The following is a 22,983-nucleotide window of genomic DNA, read 5'->3' as shown; positions in this document are numbered from 1 at the left end:
AAAAGCGAAGATAATACAAATGTAAAGACGACGTTACATTCTGTTGACAATGACTGGTCGTTACTCTTTTTTTTAACTGTATGACATTTTCCTTGACGTAGTATGTATTCACACGACGGTTAAGCGACCACCCGACCGGAAAATCGGTGAAAAGTTGTAAATTTGACGTGATTTTTTCTTTCCTACAAGCCGGAAATTATCAATCTTTTGATTATACGGTGATACAAGAAGAACTTTCTGTATTTCACCGTACAATTTTCACACGTGTATTAGCACGAGGCTGAAGTTAGCAGCCATAGGTTTCAATATTCATTCGAATAAGGTAATGAAGTCAGAAAATCAAAATTTTCAGAAATATCTTCGACCCTCGATACTTTTATAGAATAACGAGGATAATATTCAACTGCATTTTTTTTATTCCAAAAGGTTTAACACGTTCGGTCACTAATTTTAACTACTGGCATCAACTTCATGTATATTGGCTAATAATGAATTTCAGTTTCAAAATGTTTGACAAAATGCGTAAGAAAAAAAAAAAAACGAGGTTAAAGTTAGTAACGTTATCGTAACCAAACATCGGGAGAAACAAACCATTATTTTCTTATTTTTACAATTATTTCGAAGTAATCAGGATTGCAAAATATAAGTATGCTTTGTTTTGCAACGATTAACTGAATTTCAAACATTTTCAAAATTACTAAATAACGCTTTTTCCTCAGCATAAATCGTTGCTACACCAACGTCACTAACTAACTTCAACATAATGAAAACAACCCCTGCCCGACATTGATTTCAATACATATTTTTTCTATCTCGTATATAATAAAACGAGCCAATCGACTTACACAACGGTATACATAATTGTAAAAAATTAGCGAATGTCAAGTTTCCGGAGGATGCCGCGTATAAGGCTATAAAAACGACCGTGGGGACAAAAAAAAACAACTTAAAAAAGAAAAAGAAGCAAAAAAACCAACAAGAAACCAGGAGAGAAAAAAGAAAAAACATGCGCGCGTACCGCGTAGGCGAGGAAGAGGCTGCAGGCCACCAGTTCTGTCGTACATACATAGAAAGGTACAAGGTAAGGTAATACCTGTGTGTCGATGAACAGCAGCTCACAAACGGCTGTGTTTCTAACTTATCAAGAGTTTGACAGAAGAGAACAGCATAAGGCCTACCACTGGTAGCTGGTAGTAAATGGCATGTTAGCGAAGGTGGGAGAATCGGGTTTGTACAAGCATGCGTAAACGACTGCATACTGGATTTGCCCGAGATACGGTATAATAAAATCATTTAAAAACGACGATCTCCACGCCGTTGACGAAACAATTATTTCAATACCGACCTACGTATACGGAGTTAACGTAATAAAGCCATGATATACATCGAGGTATGCGCGATATCGCTGACCACGGCTATTTGTAACATCGGATCGGCAAATTTACGCAACTCTTGATCAACAATTACGTACTGCTTGACACAATGAACAAACAGGCTCTGCTGGGCATCCCGTTGATTCGCACTATCAAATTCGTTGTTGATAATTGTGGGAGGAAAAGTTTTAGAGACGGTTCGATTCTACCGATGCATATACATCCGAGGCCTGTTTTTCAACTGGCAGCGATCAGCGGGAAGAACGAATGATTCGATATACCTGTTGTGTTATTTGCAATAACTGAGTCGTGAGTCACGATTCGCGGACAACCGTTCCCTGTGTTCGCAATACGCGTGCAGCGAGCGACGGACGATTAAAATCTGGAAAAATCGACCGATCGCTAGATTGCCGTGTGTCGAAGCGAATTCGCCTCGTGAAATCCGAATGGGAAGCCGAGCTACGATCAGCCTAAACGGGACGGGATAAAAAGAAGTCCGGGTAAGAGTTGGGGAAAACATCAACAGGTTCGACTATATGCTGGCAGAGTAGAGGTAGGTAAGATACCTTGTCTTGTGTTTTTCGTTTTTTTCTTCTTCGTTTGCGTTGTTGTTGATGTTGTTGTTTTCTTTTTTTCCCCCGTAGTTTCAGGTAACAGGCTCTCCGAGATTTCTCCTTGTGTATCACCGCCGCTTCATGGTTGTAATTCACTAATTGCAGAAGGGGGAGTAGAAAGAAACTAACGATAACTATAAGTAGGCAACTGAATCAACACACTTTTCGCACGCTCGTATACGCGTAACGAACAAAACCTCTGCGCAGCACTTGAAAAAAGAACACACTTCGGCACTAAACTTTTTCAACAATATCGTTAACCGCGGATCACGGCGTCCCCAGACTCGACAACCACGCATTCAAGGTGCGCGTCACTACTAAAGCCTTCGGTTGAGCCACCGCCGACAACCACCGACTTTCTGCGCATGCGCACGCCGACATTCCGACTAACAAACTTTTCAATGTAGAGAGCCTGGAGACATCGCTCGACGCTTATAATCGAACCGACGAACGAACGATCGGGATTCAAATCCAAACGACAAATTTTTTCTACCTTTCGCCTAAGCGATATGATCTATCGATTTAATCAGAACTGTTATTTTATACGTTATATTACACCAGCAATCTTCATTGCCCCCTATCGCATCTCGATGAAGTCTTTGACGGAATATTTTGTAGCAATCATTTTATACGTTTGCAGATTTTTGATTTCCTGCACTGTTTGGCGAAGACGAAAATAGTATTCGGTGACTTGAATAACCCGCGTCACGTCACATTGCGCAATAACGATTGAGGAGCTAATCTTTTAACAATTTTTAACAATTACTCTACTTTGTTTTACAATAAATGAACAAACTTTTAAGTTCGAATTTCTCTATACAAGAATTTTTTTAACCCACTTCATAGAATATCTTATGATTTTCCATGTTTATAATTTCAGATACTAGGCTTGTTTAGAAAATGCAAAAAAAAAAAATAGTACAGGAGGTTTAACACGCTTCTATATTTTTGTTTCTTTTTCTCGTTCGGTTCTTTAATTGAATTTTGTTTGCAGTAAAACGTAATAATTGACGGTGGAAAAAAACAAACCAATCATACCTTCGGATCAGCCTCGATTGTTAACTGGTAAAAACATCATTCTTTTTGTCAGACGAGCAATTTTGGAATTTTTTTGCAAATCAAAATAACGCGTTGTTATTTTAACTCCTACGGCTTATTTGCCGCCAAATGCAAGGTGCGCCGCAGAGTCACGAAAGTATAGTAAAGCAGATGGTCAACAGCTGAGTTTTCCTCGCGTGATGTTTCGTGCTTGACTGTCAAATTTTGCATAACGGAAAGCATCGAGTTGAAGAATGGAAGACGAGATTGACATTTACGCAGATTTGCCTAGTTTTAACTTAGGCGATAGCGAAAACGTAAGCACTGCGTAAATATCTCGCGCCCGTTTGAGGTTATGTTATGTTTTCGCCTTCGATTTGATCGCGATAAAATATTTTTCTACTGTTGTTTTTTTAGCCCATAGAAGCGAATAAGGAGATTTCCGAGAAATGTGCCACGTTAGAAAAGCAAGTTGCCGATTTAACTCAGGCCCTAGAGTCTCTTCGAAAAGTAAACAAAACTTTGGAGGTTAACATTTCATCGTTACTTCAGACAGCAAGAGCAGAAATCGCCAGAAAGGATAGAATGATTAATGAGATCAGACGAGAGTACGTCTAATATGTTTATAAAACATTTATATCATCCAAATCATGGTGTAACATCAAGTAACAGATGATTCAAAGTTTCATCCATAATTATACCATTACATTAAATTATACTTGACATTTCTTTGTCAGGAATAGCAACGTGCTGCTATCAATTTTAAGTTAACGAAGATTGCCAGTAAGATTATTTTTGTTATCAGTTCTTATTCGATTAAATACATCGATCAATTTTTGCAGGTTGGACTCTATGCGGTTTCGACGAGGCCAATACAGCAGACCTACGATACAGGATAACCGGAGTCCCTCGAGAAGCCGAAAAAGAGAAAAAAGTTCTCAAGAAGAGAAACACGTCCAAGTCCAAGAAGTGACAGAAACAATTGACCCGAACAATGTGGCTGAAGTGACAAGCAGTGATCTTCCACCAAATAGCAACGATGACAGTGGTGACAGTTTCAATAAGACACAGCAATTTGCTGCTATGAGCACGGTATTTGGCAGGCGACTGCACAAGAAAATTTTGGAATCTCAAGAGGAAGGACGAAAACAGAAAGATCAGTCAAAATCAAAACGAGAAGAAGACAAGAATAAAAATTCTAACAGTGACGACCAGATTAGCCAGCAAAAATCACAATCCGAACCAGGCAGCCTTAAACTATATTCTAAAACCGATAAATTAGTAGCTCGGTTACCAAGCAACGGAACAAACTTTGATTCAGCTAATAATTCTGCTGTTGACAATCATCGCGACAGAAAACGTTGCTTAGAAGATCATTTTGATGGAAATAATCAAAAAAGAATGAAAACTGGCGAGACGAGAAGCAACTATCGAGGCAGCAGTCATCACGGTCATAAAATACTTTGTTGCACACCGAAAATTGAGGTGAAAAACAGAATTGATGACAGACGATTGGAAGAAACTAATATAGCAAAGGGTCAGTATCACATTGTAGACGAGTATTCTGTACCTGTCGAGGATGGCTCAGTTATTGATGATCAAAGTGAAGATAGACACAATAGAGTTGCAATGAGATTAATGCTCCTGTCAGAAGGCATCGACCCTGATCTAGAATGGAACAACTGCACTGACAGTGATGCAAATAAAATGAATGAAAAGAAAAATAAGGCGACTAGTAGAAGTCGGTCCAAAAGCAGAGACCGTGATAGTCGTAATTCAAAAACAAGGCGGTATAATTATACGTCTCGGAGTAGATCGCCAGATGAGTATCACAAAAGTAGAAGACAGAGTAGGCACCGAGATAAAAGGCGGAGCAGGGACAGTAGGGATAGATTTGAAAGACGAAAGGAAATGAAGAACAAGGATGGTGATAACCTCAGCGAATTTAGTAGAGAAATTCATGATTTAAGGGAAACGATTGAGCATCGGATCGATGAGCGATTTAGTGATCGCAGTGATAAAGGTAGAAGCTTCAATAAATATAAACGAAACGATGAAAGAGTTTACAGAAATTGCAGATCTAGAACTCCGGACAGTAGCAGAAGTTGTAGCAAAGAGAGAATGGTACGCCAATACCAAGCTGATAAGCATTCTAGAAGATCAAGGTCACGAGAAAGGTATAAAAGTCGACACAGAAAAGAACGATACCCCAACGTTGACAATGTTTCCAATAAAATTTCTAGTGTCAAGTCTAAAGTGTCAACACCAGAAATACCAGAGAACATTGCAGATGGGACTTTAAAAAAGCAAAGTGATCCAGAAACAAAAAGTTTGGTCTCATTGGAGGAAGGAGAAATTGTTGACAGTGTAGAATGTAGTCCTGTAAAGCTGTCTAATCCAACTGAAATTTCTACCAAAAATATTAAACCTTCCAACCTCTGTTTATCAGACTTGGATGAGCTAGAATCAAAAATATTTGACGTAAAATCTCCACTATCATTGAAGGAAAATGGAAATACTCAAAACAATCATAAGCAATTGCTGTTCGAAAATATAGAATTATCTTTTCCCGAATCCAATCCATCTGTTGCCTTAAACGATTCTTTGAATTTATCCAAAGAAGAGAGAATTGAAAATATTGCAAACTTCATTGCTAATTTTAGCTCAAAACGGAACTGCGATTTGTCAGACAATAAAATAGGGGAGAGTTCTTCTGATGGTAAAATTACAGAAATTAACCCCTGTGTGGAAAAAACATGTCTCATAGAAGAACCCCAGAATGAGTTGCATACTGTGTTCCAATCTTCGTTAAAAGATACTTCTCCGGTGTTACCGCTAACAGAAGCAGATACCGTTATAGTTGATGTTGAAAATAAAGTCAGTGATAATAATTGCGGTAATGATTGGTGTTTAATCGCGATCGATAGTCCGGTGAAGAATTTTGAAGAAAATAGAAAAACCCGTATGATGGCTGTGAACCTGCTGACAACGGTAAATTTAGAACCTCCAAATGGTGTTTCGTGTGATCCACCATTGCCAAAGAATTCGCCAAACACATCCGAAACTTCTGGGGAATTACAAGAAAAGATTGTTTCACCGTGTGCAGAGATCATTCCTCAAGACAGGGCTACATCTCCGGTTCACAAATCCAAGAATAGTATTTCAAAACCAACAGGAACAACAACGTTCAATTCGAGTAATCACAACTGTGGAAAAAGAGAGATTATACTATCGCATACAAATTCTGAACATAGTATAAAAATTCCGCCGCCTCAGTCATTGAATCCTGTTTCCCAATGTCAGGACAAACTTGAAGCAACTCACCAGAATATAAATAATGATATGAGCAAAACTATAGATTCGGAACATATGAGCGAATGTCATTCATCTATGAATCTCATTCCGATGCAAATTGATAACAGTAGTGAAAGTGGAAAGAATGAAGATTTGAAAGACCTCTGTGATGATCAAGATAAGGTTAAAAACGTTGACAATAATGAGCAAATTGAGACAGATGCCAGACCAACCATTACCAGCCTCAAAAAAGTCGAACCTCCAAGCATTAATGAAATTGTTAATGATAATGACAAGAAGAGTGAAAAATCTAGGGCCAGCAATAGCGGTAAGTTGCGTAAGGAAACACCTATAAAGAACGTTGGCACTGTGAAGCCTCAACGTCGAAACAGCGCAGCTAACAATAAGGAATCTAAAAGCAAACAAGCGACGTCCTGCAAAGCGGACTTACTTAAGAGTATTAGCTTGAAAAATAAATCGGGAAATAAAATGGCCAAAACCGACGAAACTGAGAAATTAAATTGTAAAGAAGGTCAAGAAAATAGTGATGAACCGGCGAAGCCTGTGCCGAAGTCAAAAGTTGTGGGAAATAATGCTAAGGTGAAGAAAGAATCCCCAAAATTAATCATCTATACTAGACGAAGAAGACCAGTTCAGCTGGAAGATTGTTCAATGCCGTTAAGCATTCTTGGAAACTCAGAGTTAGTCACCGATACAGTGAGCACAGTCCAGAAAAGTGTAACCGATGAAGTAGAAAATTCAGCTCCTTTGGACACGAATATCATGGTATTAAGTGAAACGAAGGCAAATGATGTATCAGCGATTGATCAAAAATCCGAGTTAAATAGTGACAAGTGTAACGAAGCTTCAGAAACTAGAGAAGATTGTAGAGCTTCATTTGACTGACAGTGTTTTGCATGATGTCAGGGAATAGATGCAACCCCTTCTGATTGATTTATTGTTTACATTCATCATGTATTTTATGAAGTTAGCGTAAACCGTTAAACAAATTATATTTTCGCAATCGTACTGTTCCAAATATTGTTTGTATCTTGCTTGAGTACCAGTTTAGCGACAATGTTGATTACATTTTTTTCTAAATGGTTTCATTCAAGAAGCATGACGTGAGAAAATATACCTTTCGTTTCAAACAGACTTGTGATTCGGAACCTTTGATAATAAAAGGTTGTTGCATACTGTTTTCAGACACATGTGTATATGCTTATTGTACATACATAAAGCGTTCTTCGCAACTTTTATATAGTACGAGTGTAAAGCGTATAAGCTTTGTTATAGCTGACTGAAAAATTATGCCTTGTGATTCTGTACAGACCGTCGTTTGATTATTACCTCTTTATAAGATATTTTTCGACGAGAATTGTTTAATAATCGAAGTATAGAGTCAGCCAATGTTGCGATGAAATTTATATTTCTGAATTTGAATGAATTATGAACTTGTCATTCTTCGAAAAAACATAAATACAAGCATTGGAACAATGCAATGGCGGGAAATTTTGTCTATTTGGAATATTAAATGCTTCAAAAGTACAATATTTGCCGGAGGTATAATTCGAACGATGCTCGTGATGTAAATAAACTATTGTTGAACGATACGTCTTCCGTGTGAAACTTGAATTGACCCGCTCCCATTGCGCACGCATCTAATGATTTTTCGAATTAAAATCCCGCAACGCGACGGCGTAGGTCCAAAAGCGTCGCCTGTCAGGGGCCAGGGCGTCGCGTGACGTCACGAGACGTCGACGGTAACCGCGATGTGCGCCGTCGCCGACGAAACATGGACGGTTATCAATAGTCCAAGCTCTCCCAAATAATTTCGACCAAATAATTATATTAAAAAAATGATACGTATTTAAAAATCGTTTAAACAAATAAATGCACGATTGAATAGTATATAAACGTTAATAATAATAAACACAATTAGTGCCTTGTGCAGATTCGCGTAAAATAATCTTTATTCGCTATTCAATTGGAACAAATTTTAAGCGTCGTTTGCAGGAAAATGGGTTCGATAGTGCTGAAGTCCTTATCCGTGCTTTTGGGAATATTCTTTGTATTCGTCGGTACGATGAAACTGACGTCGCACATCAGTAAAGATCTCCACAAAGATCTGGTGAGTAATTTTCCATATTATTTCTGTAGCCCATATTTATTTCAAATTCAATTTAAGTTATATAATATCCGGTGAAAAATTTGCAGTAGAAAGAAGTTTTTCACTGCCGCGAAATTTAGCTCCTAGATGCAGAGTACCCGTGTTACATAAGGGCCGCGTGGGATGCGTCTTATATGACGCGGGAAAATCCTCATCCATCTGGAATCAAACTGGCGTTGAAATCCCATCGAAAGCAAATCAACGGGTCAATTGATCTCGAATCGTTTAATCGGCGCTCAAATTCACAAGAAACTCTTAAGATCAGTTCCTTGCTTCATACGAAATCCGTCTATTTGTTTATCCGGTCAGAAGTAACGCTTTCATGCCTAATCGTATAAGACGTCGAGTAATGACATCAGGAAACATTATGCCTCCCGTGGGATAAGACGGAAAATTTATTTACATGTCCGAATGGCTGGTCAACTTGAGGTCTGGATGTGTATCTAATAAATACGATAAGATTTGCCCGCGCCTTAGCACAGGCTCGCAGCTATTTCGGTTTCTCATTGCCACAGTCGAGTTTACAACAGCTGACGGCTGACCAGTCAAATTGGAATATGGCCAATTCTATACGTATGTTGCGATTAAGAAACTTCTTTCAGAGGAAGGAGTACGTCAAGTATGCCAAGGTTTTTCCCTTATCGGAGACGCTCGACTTCAAAGTACCGAGTAAATGGTACCGAAGGGTTGTCGGATCTCTTGAAATCGTCTGCGGTCTGGCCATGGCGTTGGTTCCCAGCCGTACGTTATGTTATTTCAAAAAATTTAATCGAGCAATTCATGTTCCGCAGGTTGCACCGTGTTTTCATCGAGCAAAGATTTCCTTGCTTGGAAAACGAGAACACGTACATATTATCTGATCGCAGTTTTGTTGAGTTGAAAACAATAAACGCGCGATCCATTTGTTTGTTTATTCATCGCCGGTTAATGATTCAACGAGTCTATACAGATCTCACGCGTATTTCTTTCAACCGTTGCACTAAGTTTGGCTATACGGTACGTCGGCGATAATGAAGATATACTCATTCTAATTCTTTCCCTTAATCTAGACAACGTGAAAAACGCCTCCAACTTCGTACTTTTACTCCTTATGCTCATGGCCGTTTATTCCCACTACATGGTCAACGATAAATTCGAGCGAATCGCACCGGCATTGGTGAGTGTACGACAGAATATACCACCTTAAATGCGAGATATTTTTACCGGAGTATCAGGCAGTCGAGTATATCAATGACAGTCATTAGCAGCTGTCAATACACCTGCCGTATGCCATGAATCACGAATAAAAAAAGAAAAACTTTGTTTTCAGGTATTTTTCTTCATGCTAACCGGTCGATTGGTTATTGATTGGCAATTGAGACGTCAAGACGGTCAGCCGATCACCGCGAATGGGATTGACGACAGATCTAAAAAGCAAGACTGAACTAACTCGCAAAATATGCGCAGAAATTTTTTCTTACACAAAATTATGAGTAGCTCGATTACAGCTACGATCAAATCGCTGTTGCACACAGCACTCGATTTTCATTCTTAGCATTTTTCGTTTGTTTGTTTTCTAGATATCGTTTTTTTTTATCTAGCCAATCGTTTACTTTGAAATTATTTTAAACTTCGAAGCGCAGACAATATCATCCGACGTCATTATAAGTATTTGTAATTGTATAAAATTCATTTATTTTTGATTTTTAAATAAAAACGCACACCATCATCACCACCTACGATCATCTATTTCACAGATTACCACTTAATGTATGTAAGCTGCATATAAGATTACGCGTCATTTTTTTATACTCCTCCTTTCGCTCTGCAACGAAAAGAGTAAGACAGATATAATTCTTGTGCGATGTATAAAATAACATCATGAGTAAGAGTCGTTTATAAAAGTTGCATCTATTATTATCCGCCGTTGATATTGCAAAATAAAAATCATGCAAGAATTACATACGCGCTGGAGATCGTTAAATCGATTAAATCGAAAAATATTACCGATGCTATTTAGAGACATCCAATAATTTGTCATGATTAATACATAATATACAGTTTCCAAATCATATTATCTCTAGTTTTAATACTGAGACCAGTAAAGCTCAATTTCTAACGCTGCACCTCTGTTATTCCGAGCTACTTTACACGAGAATGCTGTGCCAGAACACATCTCTATTTCATAATCAAATCCACTCTTTTGCGATAAAAACTATTAATAGACAATTCTTGGGTTTGCTTCATCCTTGCTGTGTATGAAATACTAACTCAAGAGAAATTCTCTACATTTCGCATTTTATTAGGAATCCCTTGAGATGAATATACCTACCAAGTTTCGCATATGCACTCCTCATATAATCAATCCTATTTCATTTTAAACTTACCAATTAAAGATACTTTTACGTACAACTGATGAAGACATTTACTTATGATTAAATTAAATCTTGAAAATGTTGTATATACGCTCCAAGTTTTTAGTGTTAGACTTTTGAGTTGCCACGTTGAATTTAATGCCGTAACAATTTCATCGGCCTGTTTCTATCTAAATTGAGCTTGATTAATCGCAGCTCTTTTGGAAATCGCTGGCGCATATAATTTGAACTTTGGGAAGGAGATTGTGTTAGATGCACATTACAGTTAAAATGAAAACGTACTAACTGCCATTGAAAAATTAATGTGTTCTCACGAATATCATAATAATATAAATATTTAGTAAATATTGTAATACACTGGAGAAAATTTGATACGCAAGAAACGTAATATTGCGCACCGTTCTATCATTATTGACTATCCCGTAGTCGTGAAAATACGTGTAAAAATACTTAATCGATAAAGAAACTAATTTAATATTGTACGTAACGTACAAGATAGGAATGTTAATTTCTCAATTTAGACGTGATTTAGGTAAGAACGCATATTACGTATAGATGCATTGGTGAACTATCAGATAATACATAAGAATTGGAAATTGAAACAACCAAGTATTTCGTAATCGTAGTCGGCTGCATGGATACACTAAATGCCTTCATAAAATGATCACTGAATCATCTGACACGTATCTGGTGCACTTAATATTCGAACAAACTTAGTGTGTATTTTTTTTCAGGTTTTAATAGAGTTAATCGAACTTATTAACAAAGCCCAATGTGATACATGTATGCCTCTGAGTTATCCACCGCACGACAGTAGACCGAAAACAAAAGTATATGTATATACATATATGAGAAATCACTGAGTTATACTATGATAATGAATTTTTATGAACAAAGAGAAGTAAAAAATGTAAAAAATACACACACCTGTCTGATTTGATGTCGAATAATGTCCTTCGAAAATATAAAGTGCTGTGAAATCCGAAATTAAACCTGGCCTTTTCTTCATCATTGGTACCCAAGTATGTTTATGGTATCCTTGTTCAACGACTGCGGGATTGATAAGGTGTACTCGAGTTGGATAAGATCTTCTTTTATTAACATGAGTTTATCTTTGTTAAACGTAGCTGGTATCCAGTGAATACGTATTAACTGTATTATTTACAAATTGTTAGATCGAGATATATATATATAGTTTATCTTACTTTACGCATATAAATGTGTGTGCGTGTGAAATAAGAAAAATACACTAACTTTACCGCACGTATCTACTCTTTAGGCAAATAGTTATTTTCTGATTATTTAGTACTGGTTATACTTCCTTGCGAGCTTAACCATTCCTACGTTATATCTTTAGCAGGCAGATCCGTGACTATATTTTACAATGAAATAACAATTCGGAATAAGCATTTTTCAAAATACTGGGAAAAATGCAGTGCTCACCACTTAACGAAACTTACAGCAAAATTTTACTCAACTCATTAAAAGGAAAAAAGAATCGTATTCGATGTTAGCCATGGATAGTAACGGAGAAGTTCACGTTTATTTTCTATTTATTATCGTATATTAGTTTTAAGGGCTTGTGTTAATTTGTAATAAAAGCTTGCCAACTACTGATACTGGACAACTTAACTTGACACTATGTTTATTCAAGCACTGGCTGGCACCATATATTTTATAGAGGAATAACGGAATGAAACGGGTCACTGATGTTACAAAAAGTGAAATACACAATACGAACAAGAAGTGATTCAAATTTATCACAGTTAAGAATAACAATTTATTCTATAGATTTTTTCCCGTTCGATTAAGCAAGTATTGTGATAAAAGACCACCAGGTATGAAAATAAGGTTGTGGAAAGAATGTGTGTCAAGTGATGCGTTTCTTGCCAGTTTACGGAGTGGACAAATAGGTATGTATGTGCATAAATGCAACAATTTGTTTTGACAACTAAGCAGGGTCCTGGCCGGTAGTCAAAAGCTGTAACGCTTTTCTCAGATTCTCAACTGCTGTCGACACATCGTCATAATTTAATGCACTTCCAGCCCATTTAACGTATTTTTGTGCCTTGTTCATCTGTTCTATGTCCAAAGAAACTCCACCTAAATGTAATTAATAGTTACATTTCACAAAATAATATAGAATCAGTTTTCCGAAATGTAATCTTACGCCAAAATTCAATCTCACCCTCCGCAGTTGGTGTAATTTTGTAGTCTTCAGCCGATGGTTGGCTCGGCGTTACGTTAGTGGGGGTGGGAGTGGGAGCCGGTGTTGGATTGTAAGGAGTTGGACTCATCGGGGTGCTATTGAAACCAGGTAAATTTGGGTAAGGCAGATTACCTTGACTCGGATTACTGGGTGGTACTGGGAAATTATGTGCTGAACTCTGAGGAACTGACGGAAAACCGAAGGCATCTGTGCCAGATGGTGGTCCAGGCTGTGAGATTCCCCCTGAAAATAAATTTATTTTGTTCTATAAATGCAGTTGCAGAAGAAAACGTTCAGCAATGATTTTATGATAAGTATGTGAAAGGTACACGTAAAGCCAACAGTTTAAATATCCCTGAATTTGATACGATCTTTTGAAAAGATAAAAATACTAGAGAATAAAAGGCAAATAATAAACTGCTATTGACATCACATAATATTCGATTGAAGCTCCTGTAAATGTAATGATAATAATTTAATTAATAAATTGTCACCTCAACCCTGTTTGAACCTGATACGTGATGAATTTACAAGCTGTGCGTACCTGTTTTTTCATATTTGCGTAATGATCAGGGTGTAGATGAATGCAGTTAGTGAATATTAACTGGACATTATGCTATTAGCAAAATTTTTCGCATACTTGGTTGTGTTATGAACTTAAAATTACAATAATATTTGGAGCGGTGTCAAAGTTCCGAATTCGAAAAGTTCCGAAAGCGCAGAATCCCAAATGTTTTCGTGGCGAAACTTAAAGTAAAGAAATAAAACTTTGACGAAACATCAAACTTTCGAAAGGTCGAAAATCCGACGCTCAAAGTTCCAAAAGTGCAAAGTTCCGAAAACGCGGAATTCCGACAGGACAAAATCCCGAAAAGACAAAATTCCGAAAGTGCGAAAAGAATAAGGAGTATAAAATGAGCCATCGTAAGACTGTTTTCATGCAGACCATTCTGATTTTTGGTTTTTTTGATTTTTTACCCGCACTCGACAAAAATGTCGTAACAATAGATTTTGTGGATGATAAAATTTCCTATAACTTGTATTAGAAACTTTTTTCTGTATAATGTATAGGTTTTTATTTATAGCGCATCAAACTTTCTTTAACATGGTTATTGCTAAATATATAGTTAATGGTTAATGAAACATTAAAAACGGTGTGAACCAAATTTGTAGTACATAAAATTTTGAATAAATTTTGTTTCAAGTTTTTTGTTCTATTGGAATTTTTGCTTTTCGGAACTTTGCTCTATCGGGACTTTACTTTTCGGAATCTTGCATTTCGGAACTTTGAGCCGTTGGTTTTCTGGCCATTCGTAATTTTAATGATTACTCGAAGTTTTGTTTCTTTACTTTAAGTTTCGTCACCAAAAAGTTCGGAATTCTGCGCCTTCGGAACTTTTCAAATTCGGAACTTTGACACCGCCCCTAATATTTACCATTGGTCATTGTTAGTTCGGAATTAGTAAATGCATTTGGAACCAATTTTGAAAAGCACATGTATTTTACATAATCTATAGGTGTACCTTCATCGTCATTTTCCTGGTTCTCCTCAGCTGAAGATTATAAAATAAAAATGGTAAATATCACGCACAAATCTATCATATTTCTTGTAGCTATTTACCTGAGTCATTTTCTGGTTCTGTCCCAGGATCATCAGCTGATAAACGATAATTACAAATCAAAAAATAGAATGTCAAGTTTTTGTTGTTAGTCTGTTAATTAAAACTAATTCTCTTATACCTGGCTCTGAAACCTCATATTCAGGAGGGTCGTCGGTTTCAGATTTCAGTTCACCTGCCTGATCAGCTGCTAAATTGATTTACGTTTACAAATTGATGTTAGATAAAAGAAATTAAACGTAAATTACAAAACATCTATTTCTTATACCTGGGATTGAATCAGATTCTCTTTGTTCAGGCTGATCAGGCGCCTCTCCTGCATAAATCAATTACAAGATATATGTATGGATATCAAAACTTAATAATCGAATCAGTTTCATATCAAATACACGAGAACTGTAATGTTGATTATTACCACTATTTCCATCAGCATCTTGAGAGCATAAAAATATACCTACATTATTAGGCAGAATAAAAAATAAATATTTTCAAGTACATTACGCATTAGAGAAAAGATTGTTATAAAGAAATTGTGCCCTATAGTGGATTGCTATCGTACCTTATGATGTATTCATTTCATTTTATCGTACACTTTTCTGGTATGCTTTTTACTTATGGAACATTGCCCATTCAGAATAAATTCATTCAGTCTTTAGTCTCATAAAATTTTTAAAGCATACATATTGTCTTTGCAAGAAAATATTACACGAAATTTTAGAACAATTTTCCAAAATGAACACCCATTGACCAATTTCCCTAGTAATCATTTTGGAACTACAACTTCTCGAATATACTGCTGGTGTAAATATATACGTTGAAAATTGAAGCGAGAATACCAAAATCAGCTCTTTCAAAAAATTCGTACCTAATTATTTAAGAGCGTTGTTCAACGAATAATACTCGTAAATAACATTATTACATAAAGTTTTTTAACGAGTAGTATGGGGCCTGTACTATTTGATTAGGGTATGCAACTAGAACCTAAAGAGCATTTAATTATGCTACAACTCATAGTTGGTTATGCGATCATGGCTCGGCTAATATTATCCAAGTAGCAATTGCGACTCATGCACTACAAAATACAGAAACTTCAACAACAGTAACAAATTTTTGTTGAAATCACGTATCTCGAGGATAAAAAACAAGAACTTTAAGTAAACTGGCAAGGCATTTGATTTGACACATCACGTTGGAAACTCGTTCTCATCTCAATTAAGCTCACCTAAGCCAGAAGTTGAAGGTATGTTTCCGGGTGGTCCGGAAGCAGCATCGGCATCTGCATCCTCGTTTTCTTCGCCTTCACCTTTCATTGGGCCAGGGACAGGGGTCTCGCCATTCTTCAAGCAATTATGTATGTACGCAGCCCTCCACTTGGCGTACTTTCTGTTTTGAGCAGCTTCCTCGCTAAGCTCACCAAACGTCGTCAACACGTCGTATATTACGCCAGAGCTATAGAACGCCTTGATAACATTTTTTCCAAAATTTGAAGCTCTATCATTGCTGTCTGCATACATGAACAATTTATGTGCATAATTCTCCAAATGAGCCTGAGCAGCAACCTCATTTGTTATCGCTTCGTTTTCATGCTGGGTTTTTTTTGTCTGCTCCAACCAGTCCATCAATTTTAATAGAAACCCAGTTTCCTCTGACGTTTTGGTCGACAGTTTTAAGCCCGTTTGTAAAGCGTGTAGGCGACCTGAAATAACAGTGACTAGTAAAGCTAATTGATAAGGTATTAGGCATCCAACGATTTTCTCAAAAAGTCAATCAACAACGAAGTAGTGACGAAAATAACTTCGCAGTTGAAATATATTCGCTCATTACAGTCTAACAATAAGAAGAATAAAATATTAACGGATATTCTCATAATTCGATCGTACCTGATCATGTGTCTAAAATAACACACCTTCGTAAACGTCAAACTACTGTACTTACACCAATAACTGATAACAGGATCCCGCTGATCATGTTCTGTGGCAGCCTTCAGAAAGTGTTGAATGCTCTTTAAAGGAGTTGGACACTCCGGGAGGTTCAACGTCGGCATTTTTGTAATATTTGTTCGTCAATGGGATATTACATTCGCAAGTCTGTTGAAACTTCGCACAAGTTTACGAAAGTAACGTCGCACTGCGGCTTTGCGGGCACGCTGAAGTTAACTAATAACGAAATGATGTCATTCAAGATGCATGCAACCTAGCCTGAGATTATGCCGCGGCGACAGGATTAAGAATCTCTTCGACTCGCAGTATTCGCTATGTCGGTAACCAACATTTGTTAGCATGAAGAAAGCAGTCGATAATTCAGAGCGTATACATCAGTGTATAACACACCGAACTGTAAGTGTGGTTGAGAATGATCAAATTACAAATATTGTCTAATAAGGTTACTTTGATAAATTTGCTAACGTTTGTAATGTTTGCGAACCAACGAGCCGCTAGGCAGAGAAAGATTCAATGGATCTATCGTGACGTTATAATCAAGCTGCTGCATTCATGACCGATGCACATGAGATCACACCCCATCATTTTTCAAATTACTCACGAACAATAGTGTGAAATTGCTTTCTTTCATGTGCTTAACGATTACGAGATTAAAGTTACGATTGAGAAGAGAATATTATCAATATCGAAATATTTTACTGCCATTGTTCATGAATCTGACGACCCAGAGCGATAAACTGCATATTCCATTTACTACTGGCATTAGCACCGACTTGACTAGGAAAGTTCGAGCTGTTTATAATTCTGAACACAATATGGAAAACTTACACATTAATTCTGGCTGAATTTGAGCAAGAATAAAATTAACAGAACTAGAAAAATATACAAACTATTGCGTTATTGCTATCACGCAGGTGTCAGACAAGATGGATACCAAGGAAAAACGCCTGCTTCAAATTACACTAATCAACACGATTCATGTGACTGCTTAATGCATGGTTTTCATTCAATTTCCATTACCTCAAAATAAAGAAAGTCATTATGATACTTCAAAAACTTAGTTTTTGTGATCAGAAGAGAAATATTTTCGACTATAGTCAGGTTTATTCTTGACGAATGTACACAAAATCAGCCACCTCTGATACACAGTTAAAACAGTACAGTTTTATTCTTCATTCGCGATTATCTATCGAATTACTTATTCTGTATTAGCGTAATATTTATATTCTTGGAATTACACGACTCTGCGCTGCTCAAAAGCAACTGATACCCCGTGAGCCTCGTTGCTCGCGGGCAAATTTCGATTGTTTCGATTGGTCAGTGCGAGCTGCGCACAGCGGCTACGCACGAAGCTAGCCAGTGTTTACCGAATTGCTGTCGCACACGGCGTCAGGCGTAATGTTCTGAAGCTGGTGAGAGCGAGATGAGAGCGTGGAAATAATTGCAGTGTCCTGACATCGTAGTATACGGAGTGACAGAGACGCGGTTACCGATATACCTTCACCATCGATAATTGGGTTCAAAAATTTGTTTTGTGTCGGAAGAGGCTGATACCCCAAACGCATAAAACAAGCAAGCGTGGCTCTTCTCTGAAGATGGCCAAATGACAGATTTCTGTTTCCATTCGAGTTTCGAGATTTTTGTATTTGCCACGCGGGTAAGACCAGTCGACCTTACCTGCTGACGTTGCACGTCTAGAAACTGGACGCGATCTTTCTAACTGATGATCTATGTACGTCGGTAAGTTAACGGCGTGATCAGGCTACTCGGTACTCGGAATGGTTCCGATATTTATTCTTGTTCGATCAATTGATAGATCACGATCCATATTTCCAATTGCAAGCGAACTAGAAATGTACGCCATTTCCGTGCAAAATGCAATACATTGAATAGTTATTTTCAAACAAGAGTATACTAATGAATTATTTTTACACATAAGAGTAATTTTCAATGACTTTTTAATAGATTCAAGAATTATCCTGCTGTCCTTTTCTCTAAAAATTCTGAAGCTAATACGTTTGGTTTGATCTGCACTGTGGATAACATCTATCCTGTTAGCGTTGCCTTCAGTCGCAAAAATTTGAGAAAACTCTGTGGGAAGTCTTTCTATAGAATCAATACAGAGTTTTCTGACAGAAACTTTTTGCCACCTAACAACAGATTTATGCAACGCTTAGAATAATGCAGATTCTGATGTCAGACCTGCAGTTAAATATGGAAGTAGACACATCATGTCTGCTGTTGCAGCTTATTATAGGCAGATTTACCTCAGAACGCTACTAGGGTAAGTTTACAAAAGAAATTACATCATTATATGACCACAGGTAATCATACTGTACAAAAACGTACACATACAGAAAGAAGATGCTTCCCACCCTACCGATACCGAATTTGGGAATCATTAGACTTGCGTTGAAAATTTTTATAGTCTACGATGAAAAGTCCAGCATTTTATGTAAATATAATAATCTGATTCTGCTAAGAAGAAATTAGAAGTATTTCCTCCGTACTAGTATATAGTAAATAATTCATTGTTGGTGAGTGCTTATAATTTCATGTTCGAAATTGTAGTTTCCTGATATGACAGTAATTTTATTAGAGTGTAAAGTGGAATATCGTTCACTCGAGAATAGTATAACTCATAAAGCTCCGGCAGGAGTTTTTTGTTTTCTTTTATCACTACTCAATATTTTGATCGTACAGATAGTCATGATGGGTGTACACAGATGATGCGTGGAGTTTGTACTTTGTAAAATTATTTACTGATGAATAACTTACTGAATCATAATATAGGCATACAATATGTACGTATATCTACATACCCCCAAGATATAAGATGAATGCGAATGGTTACAGGATTGTGTGCATCACAATCCTAGGCAAAAGCGCATTATGCTGTAATAAATAATTGCAGTATTTTTTCTGATTCAATCACCGAGTAGTTGATAGCGTTACCGCAACTGGAAGGTACTCGATTAGCAACTGCCTTGTACGAATCTGTCAAGCACGGAAATGCGCCCAGTACGGACCGCATATCTACCATATTTCACGGCTGCTCAATGCCTGTTTGTTGCCTGACATAACGCCGAGTAAATGACACCGATAGTGCAACAAGTCAAGGAATAACTGCTACTTGCTACATCGAATAACATGAATGGTAATTAGTGTTGTAGAAATTGCAAGCTCGAAGCGATATAGCGTACATTGGTACTTATAACATCTATTGCTTGCGTAACTGGAGAGAGAGCCTCCCAAATAACATTAAACTATTTTACGTACCGCGCGCACATGAATAAGAAACAAAAATCATATATAAATCTGAAGTGCCTGCAGTCACGTATAGAATTCATTGCTCTTGACAAGATTCACTTTTGTTGCATCGTGGACCAGACGAAGATCCTCCCAACAGGTTGTCATGACGCTCAGTTCGAATCTTATAATAGAATTTACCTGTCATGTTCGATATTGGAGCTACGCTCTACTGAAAGTGATCGAAAAAGTATCTTTTGTTCCAACCGGATCAATTTTAGTCAAAAACTTGACGTGATAGAAAGTTTCCGTCAACACATATAATTCCAGAATAAAAAAAAAAAAAGAAAAGTAGACGCCACGACGTTTCGATTTACTATGCGAGAATACAATCGATCTTTATCGAGGATTGAATCACTACATTCGTACTTACGCTTTAATTCGGTGGTCATGCAGGCAACGACACATGAGTATATTATAGCTTCATGTGCGTATAAATCCCCCGCCGTGCGATGACGTTTGAAATTAGTTATTGTCAGCTATATGGGTGATAAATAGCCAATGAGGTATTGAGATAGGTTTTATCAATCAACTTTCGAAGATTTCTCATCGCGATAAATAAATGAATGGACCAGACACGTGTAGCTGGGTTATAGAGCCCAATCTGAACACCATTACGCTGAAGAAATATGTACCCACAGCCGGACTTACGCAGCTGACAATGCTCACAAAATCCTCTATGATTTTTACAGCAATACATCACTAGATTCGTACATTAATTACACGTAGGTATCGAGAGAAATTTTTCCAGTATAAAATGATGGATCGGTGGCATTGGCGGCAACGTTAGCCTACTTCCTCCCTACTCGCGAAGACCAGATGCTAAGCCATGTTGCCCTATTCGTTTTACGGTGTTTCCATTGTCAGGTTTATGGTGCTGATTGACGACCCTATAACTTGCTATGTAGGGTGTCCCACCTCAGCCCCTCCAGCTATAACTCGCTATGGGGTACCGCTCCAGGAGCTTCCTAATCCATCCTGGTACCCTGATCCCTTTATAGTCCTGTTTTTGTACGCCCACTGGAGGGGCACAACGAACAAATTTCAGTGGCACCCAACGTCGCCGTCGCGGTGCGAGCAGAAGGTTGTCATCGCGATCCGATTATCGTCAACGTCACCAAGTCCCATCTTACATACTACGAATACACAGGGGGACTTTAATTTTGGATTGATCAAGCATCCTACAGCTGTATAAAGATAGAGAGAATTCCAACGAACTGCGCATTTTAATTCAAGTTCATATCAGACTGCAGAATTTAGTGCCATGCGCAGTTTCGCAATTATGTGAATTTGTAACGCAATAACTGCGGTCATATTGTATTACTGGATCGCTAATGAGTGACTCATCTTCCGAAATTGTGCCGCGGTTTTATTAGATAAGTCAAGTCTCTACTCGGCGAAGCGTCGAGTATTATACTGGTCAACTGCAGTCAGTAGCCAACAATTCGTTGCCACCAAACTGGACAAAACTTGATATTCGAAGAGAGTTTCACGCGCTAACCGCAATAATGGGCAACATCATACGTGAGTGTAGTACAGCATTGTGTTTTTTCCCGTGATTTTTATCGGAACAATTGTTTTTTGCTGTTTTTTCCTTCGTTACATTCATTGGCGTATGTATAAAATAATGTATACCGGATATCGACGAGTTTCCGTCATTGTGTGATAATGTATAACTACCGACGACACTTTAAAACCGTTATTACGACGATATTCGATACTTAATTGCAACTTTCGAAAGATATGCGGAAGCTGATTTGTCATACGAAAATTGAAAACTGTCGTCAAACATACCCAGGATCAAAATTAAGCGTGTCTGTTGACTCCGTCAGACTTTATTCATAGAAATAATATTCACCACAGGCCATCCTGGAATGATACACGCTCCGCCTGGATCGTCACCAGGAACAGTACACACAGTGATTCAACCTTCGCCACCGAATTATTTCCAGCAGAGCAGGATCGTTATAATTACTGCAATAGTAATATTGGTTGTCTTGTGGATAATAACCGTACTACATTACATTCGTTGAAGTATAAAAAATAAAGCGTTTCGTCATCGTAGATGCGAAGTTTAATTTCGTCTATCTCGTTTTTTCGTCCCTTTGATAAATTGAAAAAAAAGGCTACGACAGCTGATCGTCGCGTATTCGGCAGCAGGTATTGGATGTATGCAAATACAGAAGTGGTTATTTTAATTATGTGTTACCCGAAGTTTTTGCCTCTGTCACCGTTGACGAGTGTAATGTTATACTATGAAGTCAGATCGATTGATAAATAGACATAGATAAGTATACGAGCACGTATATGCTATGGGAGTTGGTTAATATTTAAACTGGTTCCTTCACTTTGTTGTTGGTGTTTATTGCCGCTTCAATATTTCAGCGGTAGGTAGACGCCAGTCAATGATTATCCTACAAGAAAAGCTTAGACGATAGAACGCATATAATATCCTTGTAATTAACGGTGAACACGAATTTTGGGTTTGGGTTCCAGAAGTAAAATTTTGATTTTTTCCACGTAACTAATGAAAGAAAAAATGGTTTTATTAAATAAAGTTTGCTTTTGTAGATACGAGAACGATATTTCGGATTTTAAGTAAAATTACCTATTTTTTCAAACATTTATTGTAACTAACAAACCCCGACAAGCAAAGAGGGTAAAATCTCCCCCCCCCCCCCCCCCCAAATCTTGTACTTTTGGAGCAGGCTGTAAAGATTGAACCCTTTCAGCGGTCATTTGTATCGGTGTAGTTCAACTTGCTTTCATAATACAAACATTTTCTGCGTGATTGTTCGAACTTTGATTTTTTTTTAAATTCTCGCTGGCTTTATCAGAAGCTAAGATAGTTGAAATTAATTTGCACTAGGTATTTTTTACACTCATTGCCACGAGAGATATACGGTTTGGCAAACAAACTTCAGTTTCGCATTTCAATTACTTTTATTCAAACATAATATTTAATAATCAACTCCAAATGTCAAAGAATCGATAAACAACGTTGAAAAATTAATATTTTTCGTACTTCTTCTATGTTTGTCTGAACTTTCTCGTGTCGAACCC

At 37.5% G+C, this 22,983-nt stretch overlaps 4 protein-coding genes and 1 long non-coding RNA gene across 14 annotated transcripts in view; 3 read left to right on the top strand and 2 right to left on the bottom strand.

The window, feature by feature from the left end:
- LOC107216750 (afadin) overlaps window positions 1–2,317 on the bottom strand; it is a 115,366-nt gene extending 113,049 nt beyond the window's left edge. Inside the window, exon 1 of the mRNA XM_046746375.1 lies at window positions 1,940–2,317. The gene's annotated coding sequence lies outside the window, so the exon portion shown is untranslated. The remainder of the gene's footprint in view (window positions 1–1,939) is intronic.
- Window positions 2,318–3,180: 863 nt separating this feature from the next.
- Window positions 3,181–9,825, top strand: LOC107216744. The gene is made up of 5 exons (XM_015654023.2): window positions 3,181–3,342; window positions 3,443–3,633; window positions 3,868–8,450; window positions 9,539–9,645; window positions 9,799–9,825. Exons 1-3 carry the CDS (start codon window positions 3,280–3,282, stop codon window positions 7,223–7,225), a joined length of 3,612 nt encoding a protein of 1,203 aa, XP_015509509.2. The 5' UTR covers window positions 3,181–3,279; the 3' UTR covers window positions 7,226–8,450; window positions 9,539–9,645; window positions 9,799–9,825.
- On the top strand, window positions 8,340–9,912 carry LOC107216747 (novel acetylcholine receptor chaperone). Its single transcript, XM_015654025.2, has 4 exons — window positions 8,340–8,450; window positions 9,092–9,230; window positions 9,539–9,645; window positions 9,799–9,912. The coding sequence occupies exons 1-4, from the start codon at window positions 8,340–8,342 to the stop codon at window positions 9,910–9,912; spliced, it is 471 nt and encodes a 156-aa protein (XP_015509511.1).
- Window positions 9,913–11,578: 1,666 nt separating this feature from the next.
- LOC107216751 (vacuolar protein sorting-associated protein VTA1 homolog) lies at window positions 11,579–16,843 on the bottom strand. 10 transcript variants are annotated; one of them, XM_015654034.2, is made up of 9 exons: window positions 16,607–16,843; window positions 15,894–16,367; window positions 15,087–15,104; window positions 14,940–14,987; window positions 14,793–14,861; window positions 14,674–14,709; window positions 14,576–14,605; window positions 13,032–13,295; window positions 11,579–12,946 (listed from the first exon to the last, which is right to left on the bottom strand). In XM_015654034.2, exons 1-9 carry the CDS (start codon window positions 16,713–16,715, stop codon window positions 12,795–12,797), a joined length of 1,200 nt encoding a protein of 399 aa, XP_015509520.1. In that variant the 5' UTR covers window positions 16,716–16,843; the 3' UTR covers window positions 11,579–12,794. The 10 variants fall into 10 exon arrangements, with proteins under 10 accessions (XP_015509520.1, XP_015509521.1, XP_046585737.1 ...); XM_015654035.2 differs by having other exon boundaries at window positions 14,793–14,858; XM_046729781.1 differs by lacking the exon at window positions 14,793–14,861 and having other exon boundaries at window positions 16,607–16,842.
- A 4,161-nt stretch (window positions 16,844–21,004) lies between these two features.
- On the top strand, window positions 21,005–21,998 carry LOC124294931. The gene is made up of 2 exons (XR_006904824.1): window positions 21,005–21,444; window positions 21,784–21,998. It is a non-coding gene; the product is annotated as an uncharacterized LOC124294931 (long non-coding RNA).
- Window positions 21,999–22,983: the final 985 nt, after the last annotated feature.

Source organism: Neodiprion lecontei, chromosome 1 (genome assembly GCF_021901455.1).
Source record: "Neodiprion lecontei isolate iyNeoLeco1 chromosome 1, iyNeoLeco1.1, whole genome shotgun sequence".
NCBI classification, from domain to species: Eukaryota; Metazoa; Arthropoda; class Insecta; order Hymenoptera; family Diprionidae; genus Neodiprion; species Neodiprion lecontei.
This window is presented reverse-complemented; position numbering and strand designations above follow the sequence as displayed.

Coding starts and splice junctions, on each gene's coding strand:
- LOC107216744 (XM_015654023.2), top strand. CDS start 3,280: ATGGAAGACGAGATTGACATTTACGCAGATTTGCCTAGTTTTAACTTA. Junction 3,343..3,442: donor ACTTAGGCGATAGCGAAAAC/GTAAGCACTGCG, acceptor TTGTTTTTTTAG/CCCATAGAAGCGAATAAGGA. Junction 3,634..3,867: donor ATTAATGAGATCAGACGAGA/GTACGTCTAATA, acceptor CAATTTTTGCAG/GTTGGACTCTATGCGGTTTC.
- LOC107216747 (XM_015654025.2), top strand. CDS start 8,340: ATGGGTTCGATAGTGCTGAAGTCCTTATCCGTGCTTTTGGGAATATTC. Junction 9,231..9,538: donor CATGGCGTTGGTTCCCAGCC/GTACGTTATGTT, acceptor CCCTTAATCTAG/ACAACGTGAAAAACGCCTCC. Junction 9,646..9,798: donor AGCGAATCGCACCGGCATTG/GTGAGTGTACGA, acceptor CTTTGTTTTCAG/GTATTTTTCTTCATGCTAAC.
- LOC107216751 (XM_015654034.2), bottom strand. CDS start 16,715: ATGCCGACGTTGAACCTCCCGGAGTGTCCAACTCCTTTAAAGAGCATT. Junction 13,296..14,575: donor CCAGGAAAATGACGATGAAG/GTACACCTATAG, acceptor ATTTATTTTCAG/GGGGAATCTCACAGCCTGGA. Junction 12,947..13,031: donor AATTACACCAACTGCGGAGG/GTGAGATTGAAT, acceptor AATTACATTTAG/GTGGAGTTTCTTTGGACATA.